This window comes from Papaver somniferum, chromosome 7 (genome assembly GCF_003573695.1).
Source record: "Papaver somniferum cultivar HN1 chromosome 7, ASM357369v1, whole genome shotgun sequence".
Lineage (NCBI taxonomy): Eukaryota > Viridiplantae > Streptophyta > Magnoliopsida > Ranunculales > Papaveraceae > Papaver > Papaver somniferum.
The window spans coordinates 104,893,364-104,912,375 of NC_039364.1; the positions used below are offsets into that span (position 1 = coordinate 104,893,364).

At 37.1% G+C, this 19,012-nt stretch overlaps 2 protein-coding genes across 2 annotated transcripts; one reads left to right on the forward strand and one right to left on the reverse strand.

Annotated features, from left to right (window-relative positions):
- The first annotated feature begins 1,577 nt into the window (after positions 1-1,577).
- Positions 1,578-2,581, forward strand: LOC113298036 (basic leucine zipper 43-like). The gene has a single exon (XM_026546678.1). It carries the CDS (start codon positions 1,840-1,842, stop codon positions 2,434-2,436), a length of 597 nt encoding a protein of 198 aa, XP_026402463.1. The 5' UTR covers positions 1,578-1,839; the 3' UTR covers positions 2,437-2,581.
- LOC113298034 (delta-aminolevulinic acid dehydratase, chloroplastic) lies at positions 2,555-18,057 on the reverse strand. The gene is made up of 13 exons (XM_026546677.1): positions 17,915-18,057; positions 17,295-17,619; positions 16,797-16,908; positions 16,603-16,676; positions 16,066-16,134; positions 15,906-15,989; positions 15,713-15,782; positions 14,545-14,600; positions 14,336-14,457; positions 14,031-14,102; positions 13,612-13,693; positions 13,452-13,529; positions 2,555-2,867 (listed from the first exon to the last, which is right to left on the reverse strand). The coding sequence occupies exons 4-13, from the start codon at positions 16,648-16,650 to the stop codon at positions 2,700-2,702; spliced, it is 849 nt and encodes a 282-aa protein (XP_026402462.1). The 5' UTR covers positions 16,651-16,676; positions 16,797-16,908; positions 17,295-17,619; positions 17,915-18,057; the 3' UTR covers positions 2,555-2,699.
- Positions 18,058-19,012: the final 955 nt, after the last annotated feature.

Sequence of the window (19,012 nt, forward strand, 5' to 3'; positions counted from 1 at the left end):
AAGGAGACAACCAAACAACTATCAAATATCTACAAGGCAATGAAAATCTATCCAATGAAGCATCTATCCAATGGAAATGCATAGCAATATTAGAAGAAGTCAAGAATTTAGCAAGACAACTAGTCAGAAGACAAATGTAAAATTTTCATTTAATCAATGTATTCTCTTTATCAAAAAAAAAATGTGATTACTCTTTGAAGGCTTCTCTTGAACTTTTTACAAGCTAACGTAATCTTCTATTAAAAAAAAATTAACTAACCTTAAATTTCTGGTTTCTCCTTGCATGTTACGTTGTTACCCTTTTAGTTGGGACCTCTACTCCTCTAACTAGGGATTGGTCTTTTCTGTCATGATATTCTAGATTGACAATTTTACTTTTATCGTCACCATTTCTTGTCTGGATACGAACGTTGTACTACAGGCTATGGCTATCCATCAATGAGATTAAGACATCAAAATAATTTCATTGACTAAAACAAATTTCCAGTCTTATCTAGTTATATACTTTCATATAGTATTTGTTAATAAAGATGGCCTCTCGTACTGATCAATTCAATTTACCAACATCCCATTAGTCTGATCAGCTTTATTTTTCCAGACCTAATTCTGTTCTACGATTCCAGGCACGATACATATAGATAGGAATCATGGGATCTATTATAGATCGAAACATTATCACCGTTCTTCAATTCTTTGTGTAATTAGAAATAGAAATCTGTTAGATGTCATATTCTAAAGCCTAAATTTTTTTGAAAACATGGGTGTTTTTAACTTCTAGAGCTTCTACTGCTCGCATACTGCACTCATGCATCCACAACCACAAGAATTTCTAAAACCATTAGATGATTTATTAAAAAAAAATTGGAGGGAATGCTATGATTTAGCAGCATGTAAGTCTACTCGTCAGCCACGTACATGAACAAGTGAAGAAGAAGTGGTAGGTCAAATAGCATGGGTTTCTAGCATTTCCGCTTATAATTCGTCGAAGATACCACTTCATTCATTCTCCACTAACCACTTAACGCATAACAATGTATCAGCGAGATAAATAAAAAATAAAGAATGGTCTTATCATCATAGTTGAGTTTGGGTTTGGCACAACTCAAAGCACATCATATTGGTACGAAACCCTCATTTTTAATTATTTTTTCTTGACCAACTTTCGTCAAAAGCTTCTCACCATCACTCAAATAATCAAAATATTCTTAGTGGCCAGTCCAGTAAAGGTATTTGTACCTGCAGTAAAATAAGGAGATGACATGTGTAAACCAAAAGTGACGTACTCATCCCCTACTTGAAACTACTGTCAACAAAAAAAAAATATATTACTTCACCCTCTTGCAATCCCTTTCTTATCCGACTCCCTAATTGTGCCTGCCGAGTGATTATCCAGAACTCCGCCATTCATCTTCGTTTACCATCAAAAAGTTATAGTCCACGAGTATGCGCATATGCATGTCGATATACTACATGATTTTGAGATGCATGATGCATGTATGATGGTAGCTAACTAGGGTTTTAGTTTTAGAACTCAAATGAGAAATGAAGTGCATGGCAATTCTATGCATGTTCATTCTGTCTTCACTTTAAGAAACTATATTTACTGTTTTTCTCTATTTTGTTGAAGGTGAGGTCACTTCTTTCTCTCCGTCTTCCTCTCTCTCTCTCTCTCTCTCTCTCTCTTTCTCTCTTAAACCTTTTTCCACCTCTATAAACATCCTTGATATTTTCATTCTTCATCCCCCTCCTCTCATCAACATACACTCTGTACTCTCTCGAACAATCTCCCCTTCTATTCCTATCAGATAAAACCGTTAAAACAAAGCAAGTGTTCAGGCCATGCAGCCGACTGAGCTTGCGGAACTCAGGTACTTAGCACCTGCAAATCCATCTCCTTATCCTCCTCACACTGATAACTTGAGCTCCAACATACAACACATCCAGTACTCAAACATATTCTTAGGTCAATTACCACCCCATTCTCATATACCTGCTCCGTTTCACGAATTAACGCAACAATTCTCATGTCTCAGCAGTAATTCAACTTCTGATGAAGCAGATGATAACCAACAACAGAGTGTTGTAGATGAGAGGAGACGGAGGAGAATGATATCAAATAGAGAATCAGCTCGTCGGTCAAGAATGCGTAAGCAGAAACACCTTGATGAACTCTGGTCACATGTTCGTAGGCTTCAATATGAGAATCGTCAGCTCATTGATAAGCTGAACAATTTTTCTGATACCCATGACCGAGTTCTTCAAGAGAATACTCGACTCAAAGAGGAATCTTCTGAACTTCGCCAAATGCTAAGTAGCTTGCAACTTGATCATCAATATGATGCTTTGAGAGCTCTAGAAGAAGTACCATGCAGTACTCACCTTATAGACGAATCGTCAAATCAATCAATCTCTAGTTCTATCGATTTGCTTCATTAGAATAAGAATCGTGTTTCTTTTCTTTCTCGTTCTTTTTGTTTCTCTTTCACCATTTTATGTGTACCTTGTTCCTTGTCGTAAGTCTTAAATCAGTTGAGCTGTATGAGTTTATAAAGGAAACAGCAAAATAACAGCTTTTTGACCATCTTATTCAATCAACTATGATGATATAGTACATGGTTGAACTCATGTAAGTTACAGGCTTATCCAAAACTGTACTCTAAACCTCGCAATTACAGCCGCTTTCTAATGCAGAGAAAATGCTATCTCTTCTCACCACATAAACATCTAGCAGCTTGAAGAGCAAAATATGTAAGAATAATGTCAGCACCAGCGCGTCGGAGACACATCAGTGATTCCACCATCACTTTTTCTTCATCTATCATTTTCAGAACCCCACCAGCCTTGATCATGGAATACTCACCTGAAACCTGTACAAGGACAACAAAATAATAAGTTGATAAATAAGCTCTAAATAGTAAAACAAAATCTGGGAGTCTTAAAATTTCAACAGGTGTTTTAAAAGAGGGACAACTGATTGATTTTGAAATGAGTAACTTCTGTTTGGAACATGATACAGTATATCTGATGGAAGGTGTCCTCCTGCAAATCCTGAAATAGTAACTAGATGTACTGTGGAGGTGGTGACCATGTTCATAATTACTAAAGCTACCATAAGAAGAAAAACATATGAAAAGGCTTCCACTAAAAATGCAAGTAACTGTTTATAACTTTAAGTGGGAGCATCAATGCCAGTCCAACTTGGTCTGAGCTCAAACTGTTTTTCCAGTCTAGACTAAGTGCATCACCCTGTTCTCCACCAGTACTGCCTGCAGATAAGTTTCTCTTATATGGATAAAAACATCATTGTATTGCTGAAGTTGGGCCCCAAGAAACTAAGAAGTTTCATGTTCAAAGAAAGTATTATATGTAAATTTATATGAATCCACATTTATCGTGCGCATGCATTACAGCTACAGGCAGCAATTATCATTAAGTCATTACTGTTAATTCTTTTTCTCTTGTGTTTCACTAGTAAATGTATTAGGCTTAGTAATTAAACAATGTAGAGCACAGGGATTAGGGAACATAAATCGACAGACCAAAAATATTGGCACTCGAAGATCGTGTAAGAAGATGATAGATCAGCCTCTAATCATCAGCACCACAACAAATCATTACAGATCAATGGCAACACTCTTCAAGAAAGCTACGAAATCACATTTCGATATTCAAACCTTAATGGGTTATGACAATATTACAACCATTACAGATCTCTAAACCTAGCGTTAGTTAATAATTGCACATATAATTCCACAAAAACAGCATTCCTAAAATATACTTTGAATTAGGGTCACCAATCCAAGTTCCTTTGGATAAGCCTAGGTACACTCTCAGCACTGCTACTAATAAGATGTAGCATTTCACCGGGGACAACAATCTCCATCATCAATTCTTTCAAGACAACCAGTCTGAATGCAAGACACTATTTTCCCATTTGTTTTGACTGATTCCTGTCTTTATTAATTCAACTAAGACTCTCTCACCCAATTTATACTTAAATGACGCAAACTTCCTTTTCTACTTGGATTTTAGGGAGCTTGCTTCAAGCCTAAAACCCACAAAACATTAAACATCCACAGGCTTATTTTCATAATTATGTGCAGTTTACACCACAAAAGAGGGAGATCTGAAGGCAAGCAAATCTTTTTCAAACTTCAGCTCTTTCTAAAACTTCTATTCCCCTCAAATCAACCCATGCCTTCATTTATTCAACTTGTGATGTGGGTTACCATTTTTACAACGGAGCTGCTTCCATGTTTTGAGGATATACAGAAACCACATCCCTTGGAATATCTTCATGTGGTTCCACAGGTTGTTCTCAGATCCAAGTTAAAGGGAGCTACTCATTCAGAGCTTCACAGTAAATTTTGTTACTCATACCATCATGTGATGTAATTATCTTGGTACACCCACCATTTGACCTTGTAGAGTGCTAAAGAATGGCAATTGCTGCTATTCCAGTATGTGGTGTCAGGGAGCTCTGTTTGTTCTCTAGACCTGTGACATACTTACGTTTTACAGAACTTCTTTACTGAAAGTTGACTACTGCTCATATACAGCTTCTTCCTCCCTTGCTCAGCACTAAAACAGGCAGAAATTTTCTGTCCTTGTTTCTTTCATAAAGACAAGAAACAAAGTGTTAATACAGTAGACTAAGCTTAAGCCATACTGCACAGACCCACTTAAAATTTGAATCATAAAAAGCTAAATACCCGCGAGGTAAACCTCAACACTTTATTGAAGACTACGGGGAACTGGTATGAATACCTATTTTAGAATTCTTGCATTTTCACACATGAATCTTTTCTTTTTCCCATCATCTTTTCTTTAATAAATTACAGTTAAACTCGATAAACACATACTCTCGGGACCAGCAAAAAAAAAAAAATTTAGCGAGGTTATTCATGATAAATAAACACTGTATTCTTTATCGATAAATAAATATTCATCACTTTTTGCAAAAATATTTTAGTATTTGTACTTGTATTTTTCTTTTCAAAAAAAAAGAAAACAAGAACATTAGGAAATAGTTACAAATGGCACATATCACTAATTTAGGTAGTTTTTCCACGTGAAATTCCTAATTTAGGTAGTTTTTCCACGTGAAATTCCTAGTGATAATTATACTTCACATAATAATATTAGATGAAATAAATATCAATAAAAGAAGTAACAAGGCCAGGAAAAAAAGATGAAACCTTTGCTTTTGAAATGACCTAGACCGCAAATTCCTAACCCTTCAAGCAGTATGTACCATAAAAAAGTAAAAGACTAATTGCTGCAACATATTCTAAATATTCCGAAAGTTGTGTATGCATTACAAAAAGCTAAAGATGAGATGTATTGGGGTTTAGGTGAAAGGAAAAAGCAATCAACTTTAAATGCATGTTTTGAGAAGAAATGACTTCTTGTGTGAACATTGTTAATTGGATGAAGTATTTTTATTCTCCCAGTTTCACTATTAAACATCAATCTCCGCAAATCTTCACAAATCACCATATATAGATAATCTAGACATGTAGAGAGAGAGAAACAGTAGCATTTTAAAAAGTGTAGGCAAAACTTCAACTCTGATAACTTTGCTAGATTTCTTTCTTCCTATTGATCCTAAATTTGGTAGATGCAAAATTCCATATACTTTGTTTCAAGCTTTTATGAAGCTGAGCTCTCAAATACAGTTGCTGTGGAAATCGAGAGAGCGAATGGAAGAGTGTAAAACACTCGGAGGATAAACCCTCACTCTTATAGTAAATTTTGTACAGCTACAACTATACCTACCCTGAATTATTGTACATTATTCCTACCCTGCATAACTATATATAAACAGATTATACATGTGAACGACTATTGTGCATAAGGATGGCAATTTGCCACACCCAAACTCATCCCCGTGGATATTCGCCCCGGGTTTTTCTCCGCACAAACGGGGATGGGTAGGGTACGGGTAATCCCGAAATTAGTTATGCGGGATGTGGTGGGGGTGGGATTTAAGGTCCCAACCCCATACCCGCCCCGTACTTTTCATATATAAGGTTTCGAATTTAATTAAAAAGTATTATCGTAGAGTTTATTTATTATTTCGTTCAAAGTTCATAGAAATTTACCGACGGTATGATGCACATAAAGTATTTCTGTAACTCACTCATACAAATTATATCATAGATGATCGATTTTAAAATGTTAACTATATTTCTTTTAGTCAACCTAATAATCAATCTTATTGGTTATATGAGAAGAAAAAAAACTTTATACTTGATAGCTTTATTGTCCATGTGATTCTTTTTTTGTACTTTTGACTTTACCGTGGATATGCTTGATAGCATTTATTGGATTGTGACAGAGTTATAAATATTTTTCATAAATTATAGATAACTTATGGAAAACCCGTCCCCTATGGGTATTTCCCATACCCGTCCCGGCCCCAGTTCTCATGGTAACGGGTAGGGGTGGGGTTTTGGTTTTTTGAACGGGGTAGGGGATGGGATTCAAAGTCCCCGCTCCATTGCCATCCCTATTTGTGCACACGTACTACACTAACTTATGTGACCTGACTGTGAGACTAATATTTTAACACTCCCTCTCAAGCGGGTGCGAAGACATCTAGCATATTAAACTTGTTAAGGAAAGAGTTGAATGGTTGACTTGAAGCTCCTTTTGTCAGTATGTCTGCAATTTAATTTTGGAGTTCTTACAAAGGGAGTGCTAATGGTTCTTGCATTCAATTTCTCTTTGATAAAATGTATGTCAACTTCCACATGTTTGGTTATTTCATGTTGGAGTGGATTGTGAACAATGCTGATAGCAACCTTGTTACCGCAATGCAACTTCATAGGAACTTTAGGACTGAGTCCAATCTCTGTCAACAGTAATCTTAACCATAATAGCTAAAAGATTCCATGAGCCATATCCCTAAATTCTGCTTCTGCACTAGATCTAGCTACAACTGATTGCTTCTTACTGCGTCAAGTTACTAGGTTTCCTCCCACAAATGAACAATATCAAGATGTAGACCTAGATCAATCACGGAACCTGTCTAATCTGCAACTGTGTATGCTTCAACCTCCATGTGGTTATTCTGAGAATATAATAACCCTTTTGCTGGTGCAAACTTTAGGTAGCGAAGTATTCGATACATTGCACCTATACGTGTTTTTCGTGGAGCATGCATAAATTGACTTACAACACTCACATGGTGTGCAATATCAGGACGAGTGTGAAACATGTAAATTAGTTTTCCCACTAACCTTTGATATATTTCTTTGTCCACCGGAATGTTATCGATGTCTTCTCCCAGCTTTTGATTTGGTTCAACCGATGTGTCAATAGGCCTGCTGCCCAACATCTGTCATAGTCCATCTTAGCCATTAAGGCACCCTGTCTGCCCTTAGTCCATTGTATGGTGCTATTATAACTCTATCACCATTAGTCGATTAGTAAGCCTCTCGATTAGCGACACGTGCTCACTATCCAGCCGTTGGCTGCTAGGTTAATCATTGCTATTTGATATTTAAGCTGTAAGAACTTCACTCAGTTCATTAATGAAGAATAAGTTGTTGTTTTAGAGGCTGCATTCCTTAAGAAAGCAGATTTACATTCTGAGTTTATCGATCCTCTTGTACTGAGTACATTACAATTGGCATCAGAGCCATCTCAATTTTTTCTTTTCACAATAGTCGGTTCCGATCCAAAATCAGTGAAGGATATCCATGATCTCTTCACTAAAGATCGAGAACACACAGATGAGCGTCTCAAGAGTTTTGCAACCGAACTGAAAGAAACCTCCACACTGTGCAAGGAAACTTCAGATGCAGTTAAGATTCTTACAGAGCAGATGGGTTTATTTCTTAAATCTGCACAAGGGGCACAAGGGGCACAAGGCGGCCAATCTGGTGGTGAAATTCCTACTACTCCTCCTAATTTTGGCTCGTTTACTCAAAATCCGCCTAACCCACCCTTCAATCGAATTCCTAAACTGGATCTACCCAGATTTGATGGCGAGAACCCTCGGGGATGGATTCAGAAATGTAACAGGTACTTTTTCCTTCACAACATTGATGATAACAGAAAGGTTGATATAGAAGCTATTTATCTTGATGGTAAGGCAGATAAGTGGTTGTTAAATTTTCAAGTGGGTCGTCCTCGTATGTCTTGGTTTGAATTTGCTCAAGGCATCTGTGCTCGATTTGAAAATCCAGTAGTTGAAAATTTTGTTGGTTCTTTTAATAAATTGATGCAAGTCAACCCTGTAGAAGAATATTATGAATTGTTTGAGTCTCTTAAAGCCTTAATGCTTAATTACAATCCATCACTGGATGAGAGGTATTTTATCATGAGCTTTATCAGTGGTCTTAAGGAGGAAATTCGAAATTCAGTGCATATGTTCAATCCTAGTACACTCAGCCAAGCCTTTTCATTAGCTTGAATGGAAGAGCAGAAGTGTCAGTTGCTATATAGGCCAAATAAACCACCCCCACCTGTTTTCACATCCACTAGACCATTTTCTCCTTATTCACTATCACCAAAACCTATCATCACCTCTACCTTTACACCTAAATCAGCACCCACAACACCCAAATCCTCGCCCTCCACTCCCATTAAACATCAACATTCAACACCCATAATTACAAGACTTACACAAGAACAAATAAGAAGAGAAAAAGGTCTTTGTTACAATTGTGATGAGGTCTATAGCAATAAACATGTCTGCAAGGGCAGACAACAATTATTTATGGTCCACACAGAGAATACTGACACTCAAGACAATGACACAGAAGATGAAATTTTGGAGGAGGCTGTTGATTCACCCATGGAGTCTGATATAGAAATCTCATTACATGCACTAACTGGGAATACCACAGGGGATTATCATCAGAATTCCAGGATTTCTAAAAAAGCATTCCATCTCCATTCTCATTGATACTGGAAGTACTACAAGCTTCATTGATTCTGCATTAGCTGCTAAACTCAACTGCAAGACATACTCCTCTTTGTTGCTGAATATGATGTTTGTCAAAGAAACAAGGGAGAGCACTCATTTCCATCTGGATTATTACAGCCACTTCCAGTCCCAGAGCATGCTTGGCAACATATCACAATGGACTTCATTGAAGGCCTTCCACTCAGTGGTAGAAAAAGTGTTATTTTGGTGGTGGTTGACAAGCTGACTAAATACAACCATTTTATTGCCCTTCACCACCCCTACACAGCTGTTTCTGTGGCCAGAGCATTTTTGGATCAAGTCTTCAAACTCCAGAGAAAGCATCTTGTTAATCAGTTGTGCTGCAGTAAGGACAGAATCATCCCAATATCTTTTTGGCACATTCATTCGAAACAACAAACACCTGGTGACTTCTAATAGGTGACCATTTTTTCGCTCAACGACTCCATTTCGCTGAGGGATATCAGTACAAGAGGTTTGGTGGACAATTAGGCATGTCAATGGATATCCGATATCCGATAGCCGTTTCCAAATATCCGAATTCTGTTAGGTTAACTCCCGACATAACGGTTAATGGATATCGGAATCGGAAAACTTATCGGAACTTTTAGTGTTATCGTAACGGAACCGGATGTGCCAATTTACGTAGGTTAATATCCGATACCGATAGTGTTATATCAATAAATTATCGGAAATTTCCGATACGTAATACCCTTTAGGTTTACTCTTTAGCCATTTGATTTCATCTCTCCTAAGTAGATATCGGAAATTATTGGAAGATTTTTGGATCATGAGTAGATATCGGAAATTGTCGGAAAAATATCGGATATCGGGTAACCTTATCATGACGGAATCAGAATTGATTTTTAATATTCCGTCGGAAGTTATCGGATATCCGTTAATTCTTATCATAACGGTAGCGGCTGAGCCACTATCTATTTCGTTAAGTGTCGTTGACAGCCCTATGGACAATCCATTTTAAAAGGACTAACCTTGCTTTAGATACTCACCACCCCTATTAGATCTTAACACTTCAATTTTCCTATTAAACTTATGAAACCCAAGAGACTCGAGAGTAATCGTCAATAAAGGTAACAAACCAACGAAAACTACAAGCAGTTTTGACACGTAAAAGACCCCAGACATCACTATGTACGATAGCAAAAGGAGATAAACTTCTAAACATACTTAAAGGATAAGGGACACGATGATGTTTAGCTAGCTCACATGGTCACATGCTTATGGAATAATGTCATAGCCAGGCTTGCTCTTCATAACTAGATCCACTTGTTAATTTGTAAGCTCTTGTATTGCTCTCTTGGTCTTGTAATTCCAGGTGGTAAAGCCCCCCTCCCTCCTTACCATACGCAATGGTCTTCCCTGTACGAAGATCCTGAGACCCAATGTGTGTCAAAGAAGGTAACACAACACTTTAATGCTTTAGTTATCTAATTGATGGAGAGGAGATTGCAAGAGAGATTCGGGACATGTAACACCGTAGAAAAGGACATGAAGCTAGTTATTGGAATGTTTTCTTCACCAAAAACAATAGTTGGAGACTCATCATCGGTCAAGATACAAGGTTTACTGGGATGGGGATTGTAAGTAGAAAACATCTTAGACTTGGTAGACATGTGATCAGTTGCTCCACTATCGATAATCCAAGGATTTTTAGGTTTATCACATGTAGATCTAGCTGCATGACCAAAGGTGTCTTTGTTACCTAATTGAGCCATAGAAGTAGAGCCAACAGGACCAACAGGATTCTCCTTGGAACACAGGATTCGAGCATACTTTTTATCATTTGCTGGTTTATCACATGCAGATCTAGTTGCATTACCAAATGTGCCTTTGTTACCTAATTGAGCCATAGAAGTAGACCCAACAAGATTCTCTTTGGAAGATAACATTCGAGCATACTTTGTTATCATTTGCTCTATTTGGGCTTGACATGGTTGAGGAGATGGTTGAGCAGAAGTGTTGATTGATGTAGATGTAGATGGAAACTCCTCATAAGTGGTGTGGTATGCTCTTGGCGCCCCATTGCGACCACTTTTTCTTCCTTCGACACTGTATCTAGAAAAGCCCCCTCTCTTATTATCATTCTGCCATTGTAGACACACATTGAGCTTGAAACATGACTCTCTGGTATGTCTTCTCTTGTTATAATAGTCATAATATGGCGAGTCTTTTTTGTCAGGCTTTCGGTTATTTTCTGGTGTGACTGTTGGAGCATGAGTAGAGGTGGTAACAGCCTTCAATGCTGAACTCTCTTAAGATATATACTGGAGATGTCATAGCAACTCTGCGAAGTTTTTCAAACCTCACAATTCCATAAATTCCCCGAAGTGTCAGTAATGGATCCTTTCCCAATATTCGAATCCTAATGGGTCAAAATCAGATTTAGCCCTGTAAGGAACTCAATGATTCGACCCTTTTCAATTCTCTTCTGTAACTTGATGGTGTCAGCTACACATTCCATGCCACATGGTCAGAGGAAATCAAGTTCATGCACAAAACTTAACGAGCATTATAGTAGATCGATAAGGGTTTATTATTCTGTCGGTCTCTATAACCCGACGATTCAAATCATAGATCTATATATGATTATTATATATAGATTTGACCAATTGCATCCCACACTTCAAAACTGCTGCTTAGATCAGGAGACATTGAATCTAATAGCGAACTCATTATTAGAGCATTTTCTTCCACTTAGGTCTCATATTCAGGGTTTGTCGTTGCTGGACATACTTTGCTTCCAGTTAAATACCCAATTTTTTCTTTACCAGTGATGTAAAGTTTCACCCAACAAAACCAAACAATATAGTTGCTATCATCCAACTTACATGATGTCATCTTGGTATTCATATTATCATTATGAGGGAAGTCTAGAGATACTTAACTCCTAGATTGTGAAAAACTGGTATTCTCAGGAGTACTAGACATAGCTCTACTTTTAACTCAACAACAAAGACAAAGTTTAAAGGAGAAACCAACTTACAAACAGTTACAGGTTCTTCAGGAACAGCTCACAGCTTCAAAAACAGCTTTAGGATCTAGCTCACAAATCTGAATCTCAAATCAAACTGAAGCTACAGTAAATCTAGGTTGGGTTTCCTCTTCTCTCTCGTGAGCCCCGAGGAAATCAAGAGAGAGTGTATGGAAGAGTGTAAAACACTCAGAGGATAAACCCTCAGTTTTATAGATAGATTTTATACAATTACAACTATACCCTTAAAGATGAAAATATCTAAACATGTTCACAAATCATTGACACTATTCCTGCCCTGCATGTGACCTGACCATGAGACTAATATTTCAACAGTCACGGCTACAATTCTTTATATAGAAACATCACCGAACAATGACCTGAAGGTATTTCAGCCTTAATTATAACTTCTGGAAAATCCCTCTTTTAAGGCTTCTTTTTTTACTCGGTTAATGCTAGTACAATGATGAAAACCAGAATCCCAACACAAGGAGTTGAAAAATTAAGGTAGACAATAACTAAAAGTAGAGATTTATTTTTCAAAGTCGTTACATTACCAGCTCGTGAAGACGAGAGATACTCAAACCAGTCAAGGAAGGTTTATAGAGCTCGGAGTTTGCAGGTTCTTTCTAGTATAGTGTTTCTATCTGGAAGTGCATTCGTAGTGCGCTTGACCTAGTGCATCCTCTATAGTTGCTGATTTCATTAATAGCGACAGTTTTGTAATCAAATGAGTTGAAAGGTAAAACTTATAAACTGATATGTGATCCTCAGACCAACTCCTAGTCTCCTACTACAAACTATTTCTGCAGCAAGTCAGCAACGTAACTTCACTAGGAGGAAACCCTTAAGCTAGGAAACCACTAGAATAGAAAGCACTGCTAAACCAAAACCTAAGCTATAAGCTAAGCAATCTCATACAATTGGGAAGTTCTACCAAAACGTGATAAGACGCTATGCATCTTCTTGTATACTGCGCTTTTTAGAAACCAGCTTGGTTCACATTAGAGAAAACATTTGCGAACAAAACATACCAAGACTACTAAATTGGTTCATACCAAGACTACTAAATTGGTACTTTGCCTGAACGCTAATGCCATAGCACCGCGCCCCACTCACCACACACACACACAAAAAAAAAAGAAAAAAAAGGGTAATTTGGATTGCATACTTCTAAAAGGATATCATGCATATCTAGTCCAACACATGATGGTCTAACCTTCAAAAAAATATCCTCAAAAACTAGCTGCCTATTAGATATCCCTAATAAAAACATAGTTGTCCGGCTTTTGCCCAGTTCAGATATCATATTTGATTAACCTTAAATTCATAGAGAAAAGAGAACAACTTTGTTCTCAGATATGAATGTTGAGGTAAAGGTAAATACCTATCAAGAGTCAAATACGCAAGCTTGGTCTAGGTTCAAACAATTAGTTCATGATTAAATTGGATCCCAACTGTCAAATTGTCTATACATAAGCACAGATGGTTAATATTGACAAAAAACAAAGAAAAGGTCACCTGATATGCAGCAATTGGTAGAGGGGAGCTATCGCGGAGAAGTCGTACAATATCCAAGTATGGAAAACCAGGTTTAACCTGTGGAAAAGATTAAATTACTTCCTTCTTCCACTAACAATCTTAACGGGAAAATACGATTAAACTCTACATAAATGCTTACAAGAAGGATATCAGCTCCCTCAGCCTCATCAGCACGAGCCTCAACCAGAGCTTCTCTGTAATTTGCTGGATTCATTTGGTAACTTTGGTTTGAGGAACATTCATACAAAGATAAAGTATCAGTTCCACAAAAAATCCAAATAGTTGAAAAAATATAAGGGAGCGGATCCTTCGACTTAAATTCTTGACTTAATTGTTTACTTAACTTCTCCACCATCTGATACAAGTGGATGGATGGCGAAGATTAGAACCATTATCAAGATGAGATTTAAAAAAAAAAAAAAAACAAGGGAATTATTATCAACCATCCATCCACTTACATCTGATGGTGGAGAAATTAAGTATAAAATTTGGTGAGGAACTTTAAGTCAAGGGATTCGTATATTTGAAGATACATAAATATTCTCCCGAGTCACGTACGTTTTCTTGTCTCCAAATCGTGGAGTTGAGTCCAATGCCTCGCGGAATGGACCATAAAATGCGCTTGCATACCTGTTTGAGATACAAGTAATGAGAAGCAGTAACTTAAGTAAAGCTGGTTGTATAAGCAGAAACAGATAGGGTAGGTCAGGCAAGACATAGGGATCAGCTAATGACTGGTTAATAGTGCATACTAGTACAATAATCCTCTAAAGACAAATCATGGTACAACACGTTACATATTTATATGATTAAAAACAGGAAAATTAAAAAAGGAAAACAAAGCAATAAAGCCTCTTGATTACTTAGCCGTATAGGACATAATAGACACATCTGGAAAACCTGCACAGTCCAAAGCTTGTCGGAGTGCTCCCACTCGACCATCCATCATGTTACTGGGACTGACCACGTCAGCTCCTGCTCGAGCCTATTTTTGCAAAAAACAACAAAATGAGGTAGTAAATCAATTGTCATAAGACTGGATTAAGAGGCAGCACATGGAGATATCTGGTACCTGAGCAACAGCTTGTTTGCATAACTGGTGAACTGTTTCATCATTCATAATCACTCCTGGTATAAAATAGAATCTGATGAGTGGCGTATCATCTACAGATGGGCAAATAATGTGGAGCTTTGTTTGAGGCCGTTTAATTGCATTTTCTGGAATTTAACATCTACAGATGTGCAAATATTTTTATAATTAATGTTCAAATTTCATTGCGTTTATGACTGACTCTCAACTTTGTCTTCTCTGCAGAAAAGGATACACGTCGTTATGTGTATCTTCATTTAGTCTTCGCCAAGTTACACATACCTAATACCTTTTTCTTCATATTTGCACAATTATGGTTTCCCAAATTTTTCTACAGGTAGCTTTGGTCTCAGGAAGATTGTTGCAGCCACTCACGAGCTATGGTATATTTAAGGTGAAAGTTCTTCATGCCCGGTTCAAAATTTGCTAACCATGTGCTGTTACATGTTCAGGTGCTTGACTTCACATCTTATCACAGTTTTTTATTTATACGATATTGATTTAACTCAAGATATAACTCGTAGGTTTGGTCACAGACAACACTAGTTTCACATCATTTATCAAAATAGTTTTTTCTTATATAGATCATCTGCAATGAAAGGAAAGCATAAAAAATTACTTTAAGAATTTTGTATTCAGATTGGGTGTGTCTGTGTTATACGTGGGTGAGTGTGTATCTTTTGTGGTCAGTGCCTTAGTGGGATCCTTTCTTCAGGACTGTTGTCTTATTCAGATCTCTAAGCTTGCACCCTATATTGCGACAACTTCCTCATATCCAATCAGGAAAGCTTTTAATGATTCCTGCACGACGGGCTTCAACTCCAATTTCCTACCTCTATCAAATAAATCTACCTGGGATTTCTCTACCAGCAGAATGTTCATAGATACCAGGTGAAATATGCTAGTATTACAATTTACACAGTGATCTTTATTTGAGACATGCTCTTTCTCTTTAGTCATTCAAGAGTAAGCAAGAATAGAACTCCATGGGAAAGCCGAGTAACCAATGTCAGAAGCGCGCACAGAAAAAAAATGCTCTTATTAACTATTCAATGTGGATATGCAGTCTAAGTTACTCCAATTATGTGTAATAGGTGAGGATTAACCCTGAAGAGAAACATAACGTTAAGAGTTTCAAGTTTTTGCTTACCATCTTCACTGACAATGCCATCATGCCCATCGGAGGAATAAGGGTCCAAAGCTACATCAGTATAAATAACCTACAAAAAGGTACCGGTCATCCATAAAACTGCAGATTCACCCAAAGTGAGCAACAAAGGGATGGGCATTTTCTTTTTTTTGTTCTTTAAGGTTTTGAAAGGGGCCTGGAATGTGGGTCTTACAAGATCAGGGAGTTTGTCTTTTAGTAACCGTATCGCTCGAGGCACCAGCCCATTCTCATTGTATGATTCATCTCCTGTAGGTGTCTGCAGAGTAAAATGCAAATTACGACTTTTAACAGCATTAATCACATTAAAACTCTAATGAGGATAAAAAAGATACCTTCAATGCATCAGGCACTTTGGGAAAAAGCACGATACTGTTGACACCAACATCCCGGGCCTTAGAAACCTGCATCAAAAAGCCTAGGGATTCAAAAAGATTCTGGGCATGCCCTAGATAATATGATTATTATCAGCTAGACCAATTATAGCATGTCAGAACATGCTACACATGGTAGTTGGCTAGGGTCAAAAGCTACTAAGCCTCAGGGACCACTAGTGGCTGATTAAGGAGCAACATGATTAGCATGATTGATTCGCTTAAGATGACAAAGCGATAATATAACATTATTTTAAATCTTGGACGGAGCTTTGCATTTCTGACCAAAAAACAGGGGAAAAAATAGGTTTTCCGAAAATATTACCCGAGCCACTAGAAGACTTTCGCAGCTGTTACTATGACTGATTTCAATGTAAGATATTCTCTATTTAATCAACAGATTACATACACTTATTGATTTATTTGAACAACCATTTGGAGATTATAATAAAAATAAATTAGGGAAATATAGTAGATAGATATGGAAACCTCTATTACCTCTTCCAGAAGACCATGTCTCCAACCAAGTCTATAACATCCAGGCATAGCTCAGATTGGAGTATCCTCTTGACCTGCAAGTTTTGAAGATGAGAAGAAATTCTATAAGTTCCACTGAACAAAAAGAAGTGAAACAAAATAATGAGAACATATATTAATATATTAAGAAGGATCATTGATCAATCAATACAAACCTTCATGAATAAATAGTGGATATACAAAATTGGCAGGACTTAGATGTGTCTCTTGGAATGATGCTCTCAGCACAGGTGACTTTCAGTTACGGCGAGGACGCTTGTTAAGAGGCTGTAAAATACATGGTCGCAAGTATAAAAACGAGAGTAAAACAATTGCAAGTATAAAAACACGATTTTCTACTCAAAATATATTCGAAAAGAAAGATCAACATGGCATTTACAGTTTACTATAAAATTTATTTTTAAAATGCTGAAATCCTAAACTCAGCTGTCCTAAGTTGGTGCTGTATCACTTCATCGATGTAAATTTTATGCAACTTACTAATCATCACTACACTAAAAAAATGAGATTAAGACAATTGCTTAGGTCATACCTAGACTACATCACTTTTATAAAAATGAAATCAAAGCATGATTCAGTTGGTTTCAATTGTTATAGGGGATTTCAGGGTAATTCTTTCACAACATGCTCAATAATAATAATTCTACACATACAAGTAATGAAACCAAGGGAGTTCCAGCCGGTGCTGCCGGTTTGGGTGGGACAGGTGGTGCGTCAGGAGCATTCCCTGCTACAACAGCTGCTTCGCATTCCGCATCAGTTAATCCAAGTTTCTTCAGTGATGCCTCTTTCTCATTACTAACTTTAATAATAAATCGAGACGACGACTGTATCTTGATCACACGACCAGTATTGAAATAAACTTGATTCGTTCTTGCGTTCATTTTTAATCCAGTATGACTTTGACCTTTTAATTCTCTAATTGTAGCAAAATTACTGGGAGAAACAGCCATCATTGTTGAAGCCATCGACTAAATACTGTAAATTCAATTAGAAAAATTATTATGCAGAAAAGAAACCCTAACTAGATTATATATCGGGCAGCTTAGCCTAGATTAAATGAGCTAATTTTGGCAATAAAATCTTGGAACTTAACGATCAAGAAAAGTGAACGCAAATTAAATTTTTCGGTAGCGTTGAAATTTCAGTAATAAATGAGATGGTCAACTACTACTATCAATCAAAAAGTCTAAGGTTCGAATTGGTAATTACATATGAAACAATTTGATAGAATATTTCATGAAATTAATTGAAGTATCATATGAATTCTTACCTTGAGATGAGCTACAAAATTGGTTGCTCGTTGAAGAAATTCAAGCTATAATGTCTAGAGGGTAAAGACAAGTAAAAGAAGACCCCGCCTTATCTACTGAAACTCGAACAAGAAAACTAAAGGAAAACGAAACAAAGCAGACACAGTTTTCACGCGACAGTAATTATTGACGCCGACGTGTATTTGGTAGGGAAGCACGTGGGGAGAAGTTTTCCTCGCATATACCAGCAGAAAATTTGGCAGCATACTGTTCCATTTTCTATCTCAATCCAAGCTATGGATGAGATGACAAATACTAATCTCCAGACCAGAATGAGACACGTGTCACATAATACCCATATAGGCATGCGCCTAGACTAGAGAAGCTCCCCCAACTTTTCTTAGTTGGCTGCAGCTGCTAATAATGCTATGGTAAAGCACCATGCTGCAGCTGAGCCTTTAACTACAGGTAGGCAAGTTCTAGTAAGAGGCGGCCAGAGTTGCCGAAGCCAAATTGCAACAGCAAAAGTCCGACGAAGACTTGGCTAAAGCTATACAACAAGTTTTGGGTTGAGCAGATTCTGTTGGGAGTTACTCCCTCTGTTACCTTTTAATAGGCCCGTTTGTTTTTTTGAGAAAATTAAGAAAATTAAGAGAACTAATTATTGAAAGTGGTCCTCTAGACACTTGTCAATAAAAGAAGTGAAGTGAAATGGTTCCCATGACACTTGTCAGCCAAAGAAATAAGTGAAATGGTCCACATAACACTTGTCATCGAAAGAAGTTAAAAGAAAAGTGGTCCCAGAAAATTAAAGTAACATTTGACTTTCCCAATTAAAAAACTGGCCTATTTTTTTGAAATATTTATTTATAGAAACTGAACTATTAAAAAATAACGGAGGGAGTATTTTATTACTCCATCAAAAACAGCAAGAAAAATAAATCCCAATTTGCATGCTCAAATAATTGGCTTGGAAATTAAAAATAGATATAGATGGGGAGATGAGAATAGTAAGGGGAAGTTGCAGATTGGTTTGTTAATGAGACTGATGACGATGAGAATGACAGAGTTGACGTTGTTGTTCCACTAATAATGTCATTAGTTCGATCAATGCGGAA

Coding starts and splice junctions, on each gene's coding strand:
- LOC113298036 (XM_026546678.1), top strand. CDS start 1,840: ATGCAGCCGACTGAGCTTGCGGAACTCAGGTACTTAGCACCTGCAAAT.
- LOC113298034 (XM_026546677.1), bottom strand. CDS start 16,650: ATGCCTGGATGTTATAGACTTGGTTGGAGACATGGTCTTCTGGAAGAG. Junction 16,135..16,602: donor GACATGGTCTTCTGGAAGAG/GTAATAGAGGTT, acceptor TTTTTGATGCAG/GTTTCTAAGGCCCGGGATGT. Junction 14,458..14,544: donor GCAAACAAGCTGTTGCTCAG/GTACCAGATATC, acceptor TTGCAAAAATAG/GCTCGAGCAGGAGCTGACGT.